Raw genomic sequence first — 16,203 nt, forward strand, 5'->3', positions numbered from 1 at the left:
GTGAAATATGATTTCCCATCAACTGAAAAGAACGTTAGCCCATTATTGTCCACGGGGGTATGAAATATTCCCACGAAATTTATGAAACGACTAACTTTAGCGTAATTCAGTTGAAAGATATCGTGGTCATTTTTTTGTTTAACTCAAGGTGTTCAACTGTTTTAATGGAGGTTTGTTGGGTTAAGTTCGTCAAGTCAGACGTTATCGATTGATGAACACATGATACCGGCTGCTGTTTTACCATCACTATTGTGAATTGTGCAACCCGAAAAATTAATTTTAAGTAAATTTTAAGTTTAAGTAAAGACATCGACTTACCAGTCGTAGTTCTATTGCAGCACACAAAAATTGTTTGTTTAGTACGCGCCGCAACGCGTTTTTTTTCGTTTTTTTTATCCGAACATACGAACGTGTTGAAAACAAATGCAAATGCCACACGTTTTCCTGTTTATTTTGAATTGATTTTGGAAAAGTTGGAAAAACAAGCAACCGGCGTTGCCCATAGCAGCAGGCGGCCCAGAGCAACAAGTCACCTCATACCCCTAGGACTCCATCACACAAAAAAGTAAAAAACAAAATTCAAATAAAAAAACCTGCAATGTTGCTACAAAAGTTCTGCATGCGCGCGCTGCACACCACACGAATGGTGTATGCCAGTGGATCAGGCACCGGTCTGGAGAAGAGTGCCCTGTCCACCCTACGCAAGAAGACCGGCTACACATTCGCCAACTGCAAGAAGGCCCTGGAGTTGCATAACAACGATGTCAGCGAGGTGAGTGACCTATCATCTGGTACACTATTCTCTCAGAGATTTAAATCTGTCACTCTTTCTGGAATAGGCGGAGAAATGGCTGCATGCACAGGCACAGAGTCTCGGCTGGACCAAGGCCACCAAAATGGCAGATCGTGCCACTGCCCAGGGCCTCGTCGGGGTTCTCATACGCGGCAATCTAGGCGCCATGGTGGAACTCAATTGTGAGACCGATTTCGTGGCACGCAATGATGTCTTCAAGCGCTTCGTGGACCATGTCGCACGGATCTGCCTGCAATACACGGAAGCGATTGAATTTGACGGAGATCTCTGGAAGGTAAGTTTATACATTTCAGTTCTGGTTTTTAATGGCTAACGTATCGAGCATTTATTTTATCAGCTTGGCTACGAAACGGAGGCTTTAAGGAATCTTCCTACTGATGAGGGCCGCAATTTGGGCGATCATTTGGCTCTGCTTATCGGCGCTGTGGGCGAGAATGCCACCATCAAGCGGGCCATCTGCTTTAAGGCCAAGCATGACATTAATTTGTGCGGCTATGCCCATCCGGCACCCGCCAATGTGGGCACCACTGAGGACACCACACAAGTGGGCAAATACGGTACCATTTTGGCATTCCGTTCCGACGTTAAGTATCCGGACTACGAGTTCCAGAAAAGCATTTGCCAGCAAATTGTGGGCCTGAAGCCAAAGAAGATTGGTGAATACGACAAGGACAAGCCTGTCGAGAACAAGGACGACGAGACGTGTCTCATCCATCAGGAGTATCTGCTGGACTCGGACAGAACTGTCGGAGAAATTCTCAAGGAGAACCAGACCACAGTTGTCGACTATCATCGGTACGAGTGCGGCGAGGCGACCAAAGGCAATCTCGACGAAATTCTTCGCTCCCGAGAGCAGAGTAGCAATTAAATAGATCTAAAGCCAGACGACTGCAGCATACAACATTGTTATACACCAAACCAAATTACACACAACAAAAATTAGACCCAAATTCTGGACAAAATTTGCATGTTGAATAAGAACAATAACTACAACGAACCTCAAGTGTACAAAATGTACTTTGAATACCATGAGTCATGGCAAAAAATTGGGGTAACCGAGTGAAATGCCTGTGTGCGCCTGCGCAACACGGGAAGCACGCTTGAGCGCCTTCCGGCGGCGTCGGCGGCGGCAGCGGCAGCAGCAGCAGTAGAAGAATGGACAGTAGAATGAACTGTTTATGAACGTGTTTTGTTCTGTAGCCGGTAATTACCGGCACTTCAGGTGCTGGCCCAAAGAAAGCTGCCAAAAAGGGGGAAAAGGCCAAAACAGGTATTGGATGAAGCTACTCTTCTGGGACCTCCACCGCAAGTTCAATGAGCCCTTCGGGTCACGTGTAGAGTTCATCAAATGAAGCTGGAAATCAATGTTAGATGAATTATAAATCTCTTCACAATTTGGGTGGCGGAATACATTCGGATGCGATTCCAAACAAGCACAGCATATCGAATGACTTTAATCGTTATCAAGAAAGGTCATGTCATTGCCAGCTTAAATCTCAACTGTGCCAATTTTTTTTTTCCTGAAATGTCAAATTTTTTCAGTCGAGCAGTCGGTTCATAGCTGACATTTCATTTAGTCTGTTCGATTAGAAGGATTAAATTAAATAAAAATTTACGCAAAATTGAATAACAAAAAATGGACCTAGAATCGTTTCGCTCAAAGTATAGCGACCTAACAGTAACCGCTTTGCCCGCTGGTGGAAAGAAGGAAGAACAAAAGGACAACGAAGAGGACTTCAAGATGGCTACTCTGAAGGAGCAAACGCCACGCGTAGAAATTACACGCGTATCCTCTGGTAATGGCACTGCATACGGACCCTCTACATCAACTCCGTTGGGCGGCACCTCATCGTCCTCTGCTGGCGGACCAATCTCATCGACTCCGACTGGACAATATCCATCGAAAAATCGCGTCGGTTCTGCATTCGGACCGGCTGACGGGTCTGGCTCCTTGCGCACCCGATCGCAGCAGCAGACTGCCGCCGCCCTGGCCTACGCCACTGAGTACAAGGAGGTGATGGAAAAACTGGACTACACAAAATACATGCAGGCCAAGCTGAAGCAGTTGTCCGAAGCGCAGGGCCAAAGTTTCAGTGGAGCAGCTCCCCAAACTGGGATGACCTTTGGGAATAAGCTTCTTGCCGACGAGGATCCCAAAGGGACCATTGTGGACACATTCGATAATCTTGTGTCCGTTGTGGGGAAGATGAAGGCCGTCTTGAACCCCACTGGCATGGGGAGGCGCATCGCCTCGGACCGTTTGTTGTATGAAATAGCCAATGCCCGTGTCGTGGTGAAGGCGGGTCAACAAATCCTAAAGCGCGAAGAGCTGGAGACTTCAGTTATTCCCGCCGACGAGTGACGTCATCCGGTGCAGGTTGACCGCAGCACATTTTACGACACTTTCCAGTGAGTGCCACACTAAAAGAACAATAACAATAAAACAATAACAAAAAGTGGGGAGTTCAGTTCTGAGAACTTCCAGCACATGAAAAAGAGTCTGGTCTGGTTTGTGTATGGTATGGCCGGCATTTTGACACTAGCGCGCAGCGGAGCGCAAAACTTGTCCATCATGAATGGTGCTAGGGGAATGTTTGGGGTCGCCTCGATGATACCCTTGGTATAGATTGGAATTAAACTCTACATGGAAGTTTATAGCTTTCAGTGACATTAGTAATGGCTGTATGACACTATTTTAAGCTACCTCTCCTACATATCTAAACGTCAAAGTTAGCCTGGTACAAATAGTGCCATAGACTGATAGCCGAGTCTCTCTTTTTTAGCAGGATTCAGCGTCTCTTCAGTGTCTCTTATATCAGACAGGTAGTAGGTGTAGTGTAATGTTTCCAAAAAGCCAAGTTATCGATATGCATGACTACGATAACGCATTAATAGCATTCCTGAAAGTGGCTGGATTACCTTAGCTTTTTACGCTTTAAAACGCATATATATCAACAAAAATAATTATACACTTTTCACTAGAGTACCCTGGACTTTTCGATCAGCTTGCCTAATATACCCACTGCCAGGCCACTTCCGCACCTGGAAAGGGTCACCACCACTCCTCCTCCTCCTCCACTCACTGACGCCAGCCCCGACGTAGCCCCAGCCTGCTGCTGCCTTGACATGCGATCGCGCCGCTTCAATTGAAGTTTTTCATGTCGGGGGCTTCCAGTCGTAAGCCGACTTTTCACGGGTTAACGCCAGATCAGTAGCGACCGGATCGCACGCACAGTACTAATACCAAGACTTCACTTCGTTCCTGCGCGGGAACAGCTGCGCCGCTGCCTTTTGCTTCCGCTCTGCAAATACATACATACATAATTCGGGTTAATTTGTTTGGAAAGTGCGGCAAATAGTTTTTCAGTTTTTCATATTTTCGCAAGCCACAAAAAGTTATTAACAAAACGCCGGGCGGTAATTGCACAGTGCAAAAAACAAAAAAATTGCCACAGTCTTGCTATCTCTCGGTGGAACGGTAAATTGCCAGAAGTGACCAATAAGGAAAAAGGCGACAAAGCAAAGTGGGAGAAGAAGGTGACGAAAGAAAATAAGCAAAAACAGCCAAATAGAGCAAGGAGTGACATCAATAAACGAAGCGAATGTTTAAGTGCGAAACAATTAAAATTGTTTGATTTCAAGTTGCAAAGCGCCGTCGCAAGACTACGAGAAAACTACAGCTGCATTAGCGTTGCCGCACATCGCACATATCTGCATCGCGGGAGCCACAACAAATTGGACAACAAAATGCCGCCGTTTAATTTCATCAAGCAGGTGAGGAGTGTGGAAAAGGTACCATTTAAATGTTTGGTGTGAACAGTAGCACTTAAATGTTTCAATTTGCATACGAGTGTGCGCGCAGATAAATGCAAATGCATTTATTGCGCGTTAAGTCGCTTGTCAACATGGTAAATTAATTAACCTTTGTGTGGTAATGCAACTAGATGAGGAGACATTTGTTGGCAACGCCAAGATTATTACAGATTGAGTAGGTTTCGGTACCAAGCTATGTATATTAATGGAGCAAGATGTTTTCCCATATAAATGCAGTGGAAAAACTGGGTAAAATTGCGATTGTGATACAAATTGATGCAGATGTGATGCACAGATCAGGGAAAAGTCGTGCCCCTTGGCTCAAAAGAAACCATACGGTTTTAAATGATACCCTTTTTAATCTCCTTGTGAAACTGTCTTCTGGTAAGTGAATAAACAAGTATCCTGCGAATATCCCGTGGTAGGAAATCGGTTTTATTGAATAACACCCGAGTTTAAGTTCCTTCACCACCAATTCATAACTTTACCTCGACACCTGCATATGGAGATCGTTGTGCAATTATTATTTGATGATGACATCTCTCTCAATTGCAATTGCCCTTGAAACTCCAATCAATTAATTAGAATACGCGTCTCTAGTATCTACTCTACAGAGAAAAGTAGAACAGCAATGACAAACGAATGCGTCAGAGCCAGTAAAGATAGTAGAGTTACACATTATTCGACACAATCAATCATAGTGGATACCTGTGAACGACAAGCGACAGACAAGAAACGTGTCTAATTGGCCAAAATTCAAAACCAAATAATAGACGAAATGAAGCCATAGACCATAGACCTGGCCTGTCTGTGGATGGGAATCCAGTTTGAATAGAAAATAGATTTATCTAAATCAGGGTGACCAGCTGGAGATGAAATAAGACAACCGAAAAGAGATTTTCTGTAATTAAGTGGGCCTCTGCAGATGGTCTGCTCACAGATGGCTTCCGGTGATTAAATGTCAGAAACAAGACCAATGGAGGTAACAGAACCACGCATAAACAAACGGCATCCCATGCTGGGAACTAAGAAAAGAAAATACCCAAAACAAACCATAAAGGTGGGAACAATTTCTACGCAAACCCATAAAGAAAACCCTTTGCCCCACCCATCAAAGCTTTCTTCTTTCTCCACTAATTTGAAGCACCAAGAAGATCGTTTGTCTGAGTCCGATGATCTTGGACTTACCAATGGGTAGGTAAGCCAATGCAAATGGGTCAACGGGCAGTGTTTCAGAAGCTGCAGACCATCCACGGGGGGGAAATACTATGATTATATTACGAGTGATTTTTTGGGGGGCTCTGCCTAATGAATTTCCAAGCATTAAGGCAACATTTTGTTTAATTTTCGTGGCTTTTCCTCATCGTGTGATAATTAAGATGAATGAACCCGAGTCTTTGGCTGGTTAGAAAGTTATTGCACCACATTTACGGATAGTTCGGGCTCCAAATTTTAGGGGCTTATCTCATCTCAAGAGCAGCTGAACCCGAACCGAGAGGCTGCCTCATACATACATATTTGCATTTTTCTTCGGTTTTTGTATTTTTAGTATTTAACGCGAGGTTAATTGCATGTTAGCCAACAGTTAAATAACAGTTATTCGTGCAGCTGCCGGGTTTGTTTATGGCTACCAAAATGTTCATCCAAAATTGTTCAGCTTCCATCGCAATTGTTGTCCCAGCCATTTCTTTGCAATTGTCTCTCTTATTTTTTTTAATGAAGAAATTATTTTGAACTTTTCGTGTTACCTCCGTGGCTTCACCCACACCTTTGCCAATGGCCTCTGGCGTGGGAAGCTGTCGACTGCGACTGACTACCGCATCTCTATTTTTTTTTTCACTTGATTCCAAATCGCTATTACGAACGGCAAAAGGAAATCCAAGCCAAACAAAAAGTACCAAAAAATAAAACTACCGTTTGCTGTGGCAATTTTGTGAAATTTGTGCAGGAAAATCCATGCGGGCTTTGCCTTTCGAAATCAATATTTATTATTGATCGCCATTTGTTCCATCGTATCAACGTTAATTAACCATTTCGTAATGCTAAATCAAATGCATCGCCAGCCGAAACACCTGTTATTGTTATTGTTATTGCCGTTCTGCTTTTACCATTCGACATGGCGGCCCCAGTGTTTTGTCAGTGGCCTCATAATAGGCCACCAGATGGAGAGTTTTCACCCTCGAAACAGCGACCATTTGATGCACTTTAGATTGAATCTTTTAGGTTTTATTTTATACATATTTTATATTACGCATGAATGCAAACAGATTCTAAATTGTTTTATAATCTTAAATAAAACCATAATTCCCTTTGTAGCATTCTGAAATGTTACATGCAATGTTAACTCGTGAATGCAGAAAGATCAATCAATTACTGATATTCATTGCAGTCAAATGTTCTTACAAATCTGCCACTAACCCCAATCCCCACGGAAGAGCATCCCATTCCCATGGCGGAGAACGCCATATACCATATATTGTAGAGTCAGCTGGCTTTGTGGTCTGGAATCGCTGGCAATTAATGTGGGCTGCTGTTTTCCAGTCGACGAAGATCAACTGAAAAAAGAAGCTGCTTGCAGCAGCAGCATGTTTGCCATAGTTTTGCCATCTTCAGAGCCAGAGTCTGCTGGAGATCTTCCATGGCTAATGAAAAGCCAGAAAAGAGCAGCAGAGACTCGACTCACTCGCAGCTGAGATGAGTTGAGGAGGCAGAAACAAATCGGCACAATCACCGCTAGCGGGGATCCATCCAGCAGATGGGGAAGGAATACTGAAAAATACGAAAGAAAAAAAAAAATAAAGCAGTCTGAAGCGGTACATTGCTGGCCCGTTTCCCGTTTCCCGATTGCATTTTGCAGTTAACAGATGTGGCAAATGCCACAAGTCAATGTTGCATTGTGCCTGCTTTTGTGTTTGGCTTTTTTATAAGTCTCAAAGTTTACGTAAATGTCGCGTGTGTTGTGCCACAAAACAAACAAACAAACACACACAAAATGCTCTTAATGGGTTTTTTGAGGGGGGGTTTCAAAGCAAACAACAAAAATTTGTATCAGGCGTTCGCCTTTTATTTTGGTAAAAGGAAAAGTCAATTGTTTGGACGAGGCGTCGTCGTTTGTCTCTGCAAGTTGACGTGTGTAATTATCATAAATTGTAAAATTGCATTTTCATTCATGCTAAAAGTCGCACATTTTCAGTGCAAGAAAATGCTCTTTGCATTTCATATATCCCCACATTTCGCAATCCGCATTTTACATTTACATTTGCTTTCATTTTTTCCAGTTCACGCCTCAACCCCAACGGTTGATTGAACTTGTCAGAGATTTGGAATTTGAGTTGGAAAAACATGAAGCATGGTTCATGGCAGAGAAAGAAAGAGTTACCTGGGATTGTTTTGCTTTTATTTAGCTTTTGAAAGGCATTGCATTGTCTGCTGCCCCGCAGATACGGATACAGTGTTCTCCCGTGTCCCGTGTCTGTGATGGGGAGGGCCCCATTAGTGTCGTTCACGCTTTGGAAAACACAGTTTGGAAAACCATTACCATACGTTTTTAAATTTTTCGGGGGGCCTTCATAGAGATGAACACACAAGTAAGTACAAGTACGAGTGTTGAACAAATCACTGGCAAACATAGTTGGTCGAAATAATTTGACTACTTTCCTCACTCACTCGAATCCAATTGGGGCCCGTTGGCTGTTAATGATTGTGCCACACAAATGCCACAATCTGCCTGTCTGCCACTCCATACATAAATCATAAAAGTGAAGACTCAAGGCAGTCAAGCGATGCAGCCAGTTGACAAAAGGCAGAAGAAGGAAACCCGCGAGATGCAAATCGACGGACGGGGTGTCTGCTGCATCGATGTTTGTCGCTTCTCTCTGTCTCTCTCTTTGTGCTTGATTGCCTGTGGAGAATGTCAATGCAACATCAATGTGTGGATGGTGCAAGAGACAACTCCAGCTAGACAAGAAAATAAAGCAGGCGAATTGGAAAAGTAGAATATGGAATACTCTTTGAAGGCGGAACCCACAGAAACTCGTAGAAATTCTATTTAAAAATGTTAGTGGCGTCTAGGACTAGACTTCTGAGTTTCCAGTGAACCCTCTTCCAGGGATTCTCAGTAACGTCTAGCTAATTATAACCTACTTTCTACTTCAGAAGAACCCCCCACTCTTATGAACTGAGAACCTATTTATTGCAGGAATATACTGTATGGGAATATTATGGAATATCCACAAGTATTTAAAGAATAATCTTATTTAGGCAGCCATTGATATCATCTATCTGATTCATATACCATGAATTATTCATATACATATATTTGTGCATATAGATCACAATCTACACATTCAAAATCTACATATTTCACTGTAAGACTAAGACTCCCTAACTCTTAAACCTTAGATCCTCCTCCTCCTCCTCCTCTTGTGGTCACTCAACTGAAAGAAGATCTGAAAATCGTTTAAAGAACCCAAGTAAGCGACTCGTAAAAACTAGTGTGTCTGTCCACACATGGCTAATGGTAAGAATTAGCAAAAGACTAGAAAAGAATTTGCTTAGACCCTTTTGCCAACTGTTCCGTGTGGCCTTTTGTGGCCCGCAGCCAAGTTCCAAGTTCCGTTGGCTTAACGTTGGGCCCAGACCCAACACCAGACTCAGACCTGGCTCGAACCGTGGTGGCAGGCGACAGTAAACCGCAACAAAATGCGCTGCGCTTTCTGCTTTTCTTCATTTCTCACTCTCGGCCTGCGAGTGGCAGAGGCTGCCGACAATATAACTGATAATTTTCATTCATGTTCCAGTACCAAAGTCACAGCCGATTTCTGAGTCACAGTCACAGTCACCGCACTTCCCACCTGTTCGGCCGAGCTGCCTCTGCTGCTCTGCTGCTCTGTTGCTGGCCTGGCCATAAACTTGGAGTGCCGCATTTTGCGTCGACCAGTCTGCATTTGGCTTTCTGCCTAACAAGTCGTGCAGCCACATCTTAAAGATCTACTGACATCTACGGGTTTTCGCGTTTGATCAGAGCTCTGAACCGGGTAAAAGGCTCTCCACGCGAGTGAGTGCCATCGCTCTCAGATCGGCCAAAGGCCTTCGGACTAAGCTCAGGAAAATCAAATCGAATGGGATTTTCGTTTGCCGTCAGTTCGTTTTGTAAAATTGATGGATTCTAAATTTTCAAAGTCAGATAAAATAAATAAATTTGTATTCTGTGTCGTGTAGTGCCTTGTGAAATTTCTATTGATCGCTTTCGATCGGTCGATAGATCGATGTGTGTGTCTCGCGACATTCGCTTTTCAAAAGGATTTCACTTTGTGCTCTCCGGCAAGAGTGCCGGCAATCGGAATTGCTATCAATTTGAAAACCAAAACTAGTTCAAGGCTGCCTTCACTTGCCGCCGAGCAACATATTCGGTCCGCAAGCTTCTTCTCTGAGTCTTCGGCCTGTCCAAAATGGAGCTATCGCTGTCACCAAAAGAAACGGTAATTACAGGCTTTTCATTATGCATACAACAGTCCAGTCCAGTCTCTCTCTCTCTCTCTCTCTCTCTCGTTCTCTCTCTATCCATTCCATCACTCTTTTACATTTTCCTGCATCTTTCACTGCGCCGTGGGTTTGCTTTAGCCAGTTTTCCATTTTCCAGCTGATAATTACGAGCTGACAATTATTTGTTTGACCATTACCATAATTTTGGTTCCCGATTATGATGATCATATCTTTGGAGATCTATAGTATAGATTAGAGAACAGGAATTAAATGATGATATCTGTATTTTATGGGGAAATTATTGTATTATTGATCTTTGATTGAGTTTTCACTTTTATCTTTATATTTTGCTGTAGATTTTTAACAATGAGCAAGGACCTTAAAAACTGAATAGATAAGGAACAGGAAATATTATTTATACTTTGAGTAATTCGTTATTTATTATGTCTCCGTCTGATATATCTATTCTTAATTTAATTTCCATAGTTTTATGTCACTTTTCTGCGAGTTAAAAATAATTTTTTCATTATTAATCGTAGACATTTGTAATTCCTTTAATAATTATAAAAACTATTAAAATTCATCAGTTTTTAACATTTTTAAAGAATCTAGAAGATTAAATCTTTATTTTAACCAATTTTAGGGTTCAATTCTCCAAATAATAACTTAAAGACTTAAACTAAAATTTAAAATGTTCCATAATTAAAGCCAACATTCATGCTCGTCAAGCTTCACTTCAGAGATCTATGAGAATCTATATATACATATTTTTTTTTGGCATTCTGCTGAGAACTCTTCTTGCACGCGGGGCATCAATTAAACTTTCATGGCTTTCGATGTAGATGTCGCTAATTGATGGCTGTGAAAGTCTCTCTTTGGGGGCAATGCCTTTAAAAAAACAAAAGCAACAAAAAATATACCTATAATTTCGTATATGTATCTTGAAGAAAGAGATTTCGTTTGTACCAGTTTTTGTGGTTGTGGTGCCATGACAAATGTAGTTTAGCTGTCAACACACGATGAAGATCGATCAATCTTGATGATGATCGTTTGGAAAACCTGGTTAACCCAGCCAGAGCCACAGACACAGACACAGCCCCCACCCAAAGCAATCCATCCAAGTTATTTTCCCATTTGCAGACAATAATTAAAATGTTTCCATGCTGCACATTTTATACATTGCTTATTTATGAGAAGAAAATAAAAAAGATGCTTGGGCCGAATTAATTAATGCCCTTGCAAGATCGAATAATTCCGTAGAAATGTTTAAGCCACATAAATACACATTTAATGGATTGGTTTGCTTGGAAGAAGATTCTACAGTTCGAAACTACTTCCTTCTCTTAGCTCTCCAAATCCGAATACCCTCCCCAAAGAGTATAACACAAACAAAAGGTAACAATTATGTTTGTGATTTCCATGAAATGTCGCCCTGTCGCGGGAGAATTCAGTGCCAGGCGGAGCATGAACTTGTTTTTGGTCTCTGAACACGAGAGCTGTAATCAAATGATTATGGCTTAGAGATGTACCCACAAATGGAATGGGTGGTTCATAGTCAAAGCATTAATTAGTCAACGGCCACCTAATGACCCCCAAACCGTTAACCAAGATCGAGATGAAAATGCAGACGCCCCAAAACATTCAACATTCAGCATTCAACCACTTTCCACTTAACTGCGTTCCATAAATATACAGAAAAAAAATTAATGTTCGAAATAAAAACTGGCCTGAAACTCGCACCACAGATGCCGACCGCCGCCGCGCACCACACACAGCATTGTGGTTCAGTTTTCACTATCACTTGGCCACCAGCCTCTCGTTGAAGGAGAGGCAATCGGACACAATCTATGCCAGGCCCAGCCGCCAGATGCAGAGCACTTCCCCAAGACCTGTCCAAGTGGGTTGCTGTCGGGTTTTCTTTTCTTTTTGTGTGCTGTGCTGTGGTATGGCGTGGTGTGCTGTGGTGGTGTGTGTAGATCCTTGGCGCCTGTTTTGAGTATTTTTCGAAAATTGTCTCATGTCAGTGACAATTGGAGGCAATTTGAAAGGTGTTTTAATGTCGATAAAAAATGCTGTTCGATTTGCCCGTTATCCCAGGCATTGTCCGGTGAAAATATAGAATGGTAATTGCAGATGAAATTTCATCAAATCAAAACCTGCTTACATCGAAGAGAGTCGTCGAGTTGAGCTACGTGTTTGCGGATTGAACTTCAAACTAAAGCAAGAAATAAGAGAAGTTTCTTTCAATGAAGCAGTGGGAAGAGTTCTGTGTTCTAGCACGTCTTCATATATGGTCTTTATATAATAATTTGTGAGTCACTTATGAGTGCTCTTTACTATAATTATACCCGTACTCAAAAAGAGTTAAGGGGCATATTAGATTTGTGGTAAAAGTGGATGTGTGTAACGCAGAAAAGGAAACGTTTCCGACCCCATAAAGTATACATATATATTCAATAGCCGAGTCGATATAGCCATGTCTGTCTGTCCGTCCGTCCGTCTGGTTGAGCGCCTGGATCTCAGATACTATAAGAGCTGGGGCAACCAAATTTGGTTTCCAGACTCATGTGATATCACACTGCTACAAATGTATTTCATAAGTGTAATTTATTTCTAAATTTTTAAAAAATCATATGCTCAAAAATGTATATACTGACTGAGTACGGGTATAAGTAGAGTCGCGTCCTCTGAAGCGACACACACGTTCCATCTCGTTCACTTTTAAATCGAATTCATAATTATTTGTAGCAATCCCTCTGCTCTCCTGTTAACCATTTACTAACGAAAGAACCCCCTCTCTTAATTAATTTCAGGAGGTGCGTCCTAATACCATACCGGATCCAAAAGTAGATGCTACCTTCCGTAGGGTGGCCAAAAATGCAATTACCTTTTCCTTGTGGAAAATCGATGAGGATCGCCTGGAGGCCGTGGCCCGTGCACAGTATGGAACCTTCTACGACAACAGCGCCTACATAATATATGCAGCCAATCTGGTGGGGCACTATGCCAATCACGAGACCATCGTAGGTAGACCCAAATATCCCACATGCATGGTATATCTCATTTGGATTCCCATTTTAGACACGCGAACAGAAGCCCAATGTGCTGCTGGAACGATATATACACTATTGGCTGGGCAGAAATGTCAGCGAAACGAATCGCTCCAATGTGATGCACAAGATTCAGGAGCTGGACTCGTATCTGGGCAATGTGGGGGCCATCTATCGCGAGACACAGAACCATGAGAGTCCGCGTTTCTTGTCATATTTCAAGAAGGGATATGAGTAAGCTCATTTATTATCGAAAATCCAAGTCATAATGATTTCTAATCGCAAATCTCTTTTAGTATTCTTTCGGGAGCGTTGATCAGCTCTCCACAGCGGCCACGCCTGTATCAGTTGCGTGCTCGGAAATGGCTGCGTTCCATAGAGTTGGACACCATCGAGTGGTCGCACTTCAACTCGGACTACATCATGGTTCTGCAGACAGAGACCACGACATTCGTGTGGATCGGACGCTCCAGTTCGGGCATCGAGCGTCGCGGCGCCTTGTCCTGGGTGCAGGGGCAGACCAGCGGCTGTCCCGTTGTCATTGTGGATGATGGCTACGAGCAGGCCATGACAGCACCACAGAAGGAGCTGTGGAACACACTGCTGCCGCTGCAGAAGCGAATGGTCTGCCAGGCCAGTCAGCTGGTCACCGACTACACGGACTACAGCAGCAACAAATTCCGCATCTACAAGTGCAATCTGCGTGGACGCTTGCATCTGGATCAGCTCGATGTGGGCCTGCCGGCCAAGGATGATCTGAGCGATGCCCATGGGGTCTATCTATTGGATAACTATGGCCAAAGCATTTGGCTCTGGGTGGGTGCCCAGGCCCCGCAGGCAGAAGCCCTCTCAGCCATGGGCAATGGCCGTGCCTTTGTCAAGAAGAAGTCATATCCGGACAATACTTTGGTGGTCCGCGTCGTGGAGGGCCATGAGCCGGTCGAGTTTAAGCGTCTGTTTTCCAACTGGTTGAACTTGGGGCAGGAGAACACACGCGGCCACAAGCCCGTGTCCACAAAGTTCGGCAAACTGGATGCCCATTCGCTGTGCGAGCGTCCCAAGATGGCAGCGGACACACAGCTGGTGGACGATGGCAGGGGAGAGCGTGTGGTGTATCGCGTGTTGGGAGATCAGGTGCAGGAGCTGCCTGCCTCAAAGACGGTGGTCTTCACCACCAATGCCAGTTATGTGGTCAAGTACAGTGTGCAGGTAAATATCCATTCCAAAATCAATCCAAATCCAAAAATCAGCCTTGAAACTAAGAGATTTATTTCCCGTCTGCAGTGCGCAACTGTTGTGCCCGCAGATCTGGCCTCGGTGGGCATACAGAGCATAATCTATCAGTGGAACGGCTCGGAGGCATCGGCCGAATCCATTGCCACAGCGAATAAAATTGCCATGGTCGCATTTGAGTCGCTCAAGCAACCCGGAATGCTGGTCCAACTCTACGAGTTCGATGAGCCACCGCATTTCCTGCAGATCTTCGATGGCAAGCTCATCATCATGCGGGGACAGCGCAGCGAGATGCTGTACTGCAACAACAACAACAACGGGGACCTCAAGACGAACGTGATGCTGGAGACATTCCTGCTGAAGGTCTACGGAGACGCCAGCTACAATTCCAAGGCAGTGGAGGAGCATCCGCTGTCCTCGATCACCTCCAAAGATTGCTACGTGATCAAGACGAGTCATGTGTGGGTCTGGTGTGGCCAGAGCAGCACTGGGGATGCGCGCGAGATGGCCAAGTCGGTGGGTGCTCTCATGGGCGAGTACACGCTCATACTCGAGGGCAAGGAGAGCAAAGAGTTCTGGCAATCGGTGGCCATGTACTTTAACCAGGCGCTGGTCATCAATGGCCATGCCAATTCCTGCGGCAGCAGCACCACCAGCAGCAGCAGTGGCGCCGGCAGCATGTGCAACGGCAGCTCCAACGGTGGCAATGTCTCACCCACACTGAGCAACAATTGCTATCTCAACACGTGCGTGCCGTCAAAGCCGAGACCGCCGGTGCAGCTGTTCCTGGTCTGGTGGCAGCAGAGCTCCTTGCGCTACGAGGAGATCATTGGCTTTGAGCAGCAGGATCTCAGTGCGGATTGCACCTACATACTGGACACTGGCACCCTCACGTATGTCTGGCTGGGTGCCCAGGCGCAGCAGCAAGAAAAATACACATCCATTGCCCAGTGCTATGTCCAGAATGCTCCATTCGGACGTCGCTCGGCCACAGCCTTGGCCGTGGTGCGGCAGTATCAGGAGCCAAATGTGTTTAAGGGCTTCTTCGAATCCTGGCACAATAACCACGGAAAGGTAAGCCCTTCAGAAGTACCTCAACTACAACCTGAAAATAAAATCTGTTTTCGTTTCAGAATTTCCTGTCCTACGAGCAAATGCGCAAGGAATTGGGTAGCAGCGCAGCTCCCAGTAATATTAGCGCGGTCAATGGCGCTTCTCCGCTCATTTTGAACGACAGACAGAAGGATTTCGATGGGCATAAAAAGTATCCATTGCCGGTGCTGACTCAGGAGATGGATATGCTGCCAGCCGAGATCGATCCGCTCAAGCGAGAGGTCTGTTCGAGTACCCAAATCCATGAGAGACATTCGCATTGAAACTTTTCTTTTCCTTCCTCCAGGTGCACCTCACTCACGATGATTTTGTTTCTGTTTTCAAAATGTCTTTCTACGATTTCGATGTGCTGCCCAAATGGAAGAAGACCGAGCTGAAAAAGCAGTACAGATTATTTTAAACCAACGTGCCGATCCGACCGATTGGGCACTGTACATAGTCCACATGAAAATCCATTAATTGTAGAACATATTTGAAGCAATTTATGTTACATACTATACACACTCTACGTAGAATACAATACAGAAAACTCTTTGAATTTCACAAGAACTCGAAATATGAATCGAATCAATTGAATTGCTACAGGCCATCAGGTGGTTTCCACCTCTCCGGAATCCGGCTCATCACCGCTGTCTGAACCTGTTCAACGGAGAATTGCATCAATTCACAGATCGCAAAAGTTCCACATATCAAAAG

General features: G+C 44.2%; 3 protein-coding genes and 1 long non-coding RNA gene across 5 annotated transcripts; 3 read left to right on the plus strand and 1 right to left on the minus strand.

Annotated features, from left to right (window-relative positions):
* The first annotated feature begins 249 nt into the window (after positions 1-249).
* On the plus strand, positions 250-1,811 carry LOC111079451 (elongation factor Ts, mitochondrial). The gene is made up of 3 exons (XM_022374625.2): positions 250-772; positions 840-1,088; positions 1,152-1,811. The coding sequence occupies exons 1-3, from the start codon at positions 599-601 to the stop codon at positions 1,680-1,682; spliced, it is 954 nt and encodes a 317-aa protein (XP_022230317.1). The 5' UTR covers positions 250-598; the 3' UTR covers positions 1,683-1,811.
* A 98-nt stretch (positions 1,812-1,909) lies between these two features.
* Positions 1,910-3,305, plus strand: LOC111079452. The gene has a single exon (XM_022374626.2). It carries the CDS (start codon positions 2,451-2,453, stop codon positions 3,174-3,176), a length of 726 nt encoding a protein of 241 aa, XP_022230318.2. The 5' UTR covers positions 1,910-2,450; the 3' UTR covers positions 3,177-3,305.
* A 192-nt stretch (positions 3,306-3,497) lies between these two features.
* On the minus strand, positions 3,498-6,591 carry LOC111079468. Its single transcript, XR_002608349.2, has 3 exons — positions 5,816-6,591; positions 3,802-4,116; positions 3,498-3,714 (listed from the first exon to the last, which is right to left on the minus strand). It is a non-coding gene; the product is annotated as an uncharacterized LOC111079468 (long non-coding RNA).
* Positions 4,165-16,056, plus strand: LOC111079461 (villin-like protein quail). Of its 2 annotated transcripts, none has more exons than XM_022374640.2 (7): positions 4,165-4,588; positions 12,925-13,134; positions 13,193-13,395; positions 13,458-14,370; positions 14,446-15,468; positions 15,528-15,728; positions 15,794-16,056. In XM_022374640.2, the coding sequence occupies exons 1-7, from the start codon at positions 4,562-4,564 to the stop codon at positions 15,905-15,907; spliced, it is 2,691 nt and encodes an 896-aa protein (XP_022230332.2). In that variant the 5' UTR covers positions 4,165-4,561; the 3' UTR covers positions 15,908-16,056. The 2 variants fall into 2 exon arrangements, with proteins under 2 accessions (XP_022230332.2, XP_022230331.2); XM_022374639.2 differs by lacking the exon at positions 4,165-4,588 and adding an exon at positions 9,767-10,107.
* Positions 16,057-16,203: the final 147 nt, after the last annotated feature.

The sequence above is a fragment of the Drosophila obscura genome, unplaced genomic scaffold, assembly GCF_018151105.1.
Source record: "Drosophila obscura isolate BZ-5 IFL unplaced genomic scaffold, ASM1815110v1 contig_200, whole genome shotgun sequence".
In the NCBI taxonomy this organism is placed as follows: domain Eukaryota; kingdom Metazoa; phylum Arthropoda; class Insecta; order Diptera; family Drosophilidae; genus Drosophila; species Drosophila obscura.

Bases quoted from the DNA above. Each gene is read 5' to 3' on its own strand.
- LOC111079451 (XM_022374625.2), top strand. From the start codon at position 599: ATGTTGCTACAAAAGTTCTGCATGCGCGCGCTGCACACCACACGAATG. The intron at 773-839 runs GTGAGTGACCTA...TTTCTGGAATAG, and splicing joins ATAACAACGATGTCAGCGAG to GCGGAGAAATGGCTGCATGC. The intron at 1,089-1,151 runs GTAAGTTTATAC...TTATTTTATCAG, and splicing joins TTGACGGAGATCTCTGGAAG to CTTGGCTACGAAACGGAGGC.
- LOC111079452 (XM_022374626.2), top strand. From the start codon at position 2,451: ATGGACCTAGAATCGTTTCGCTCAAAGTATAGCGACCTAACAGTAACC.
- LOC111079461 (XM_022374639.2), top strand. From the start codon at position 10,078: ATGGAGCTATCGCTGTCACCAAAAGAAACG. The intron at 13,396-13,457 runs GTAAGCTCATTT...AATCTCTTTTAG, and splicing joins TATTTCAAGAAGGGATATGA to TATTCTTTCGGGAGCGTTGA. The intron at 15,729-15,793 runs GTCTGTTCGAGT...TCCTTCCTCCAG, and splicing joins TCGATCCGCTCAAGCGAGAG to GTGCACCTCACTCACGATGA.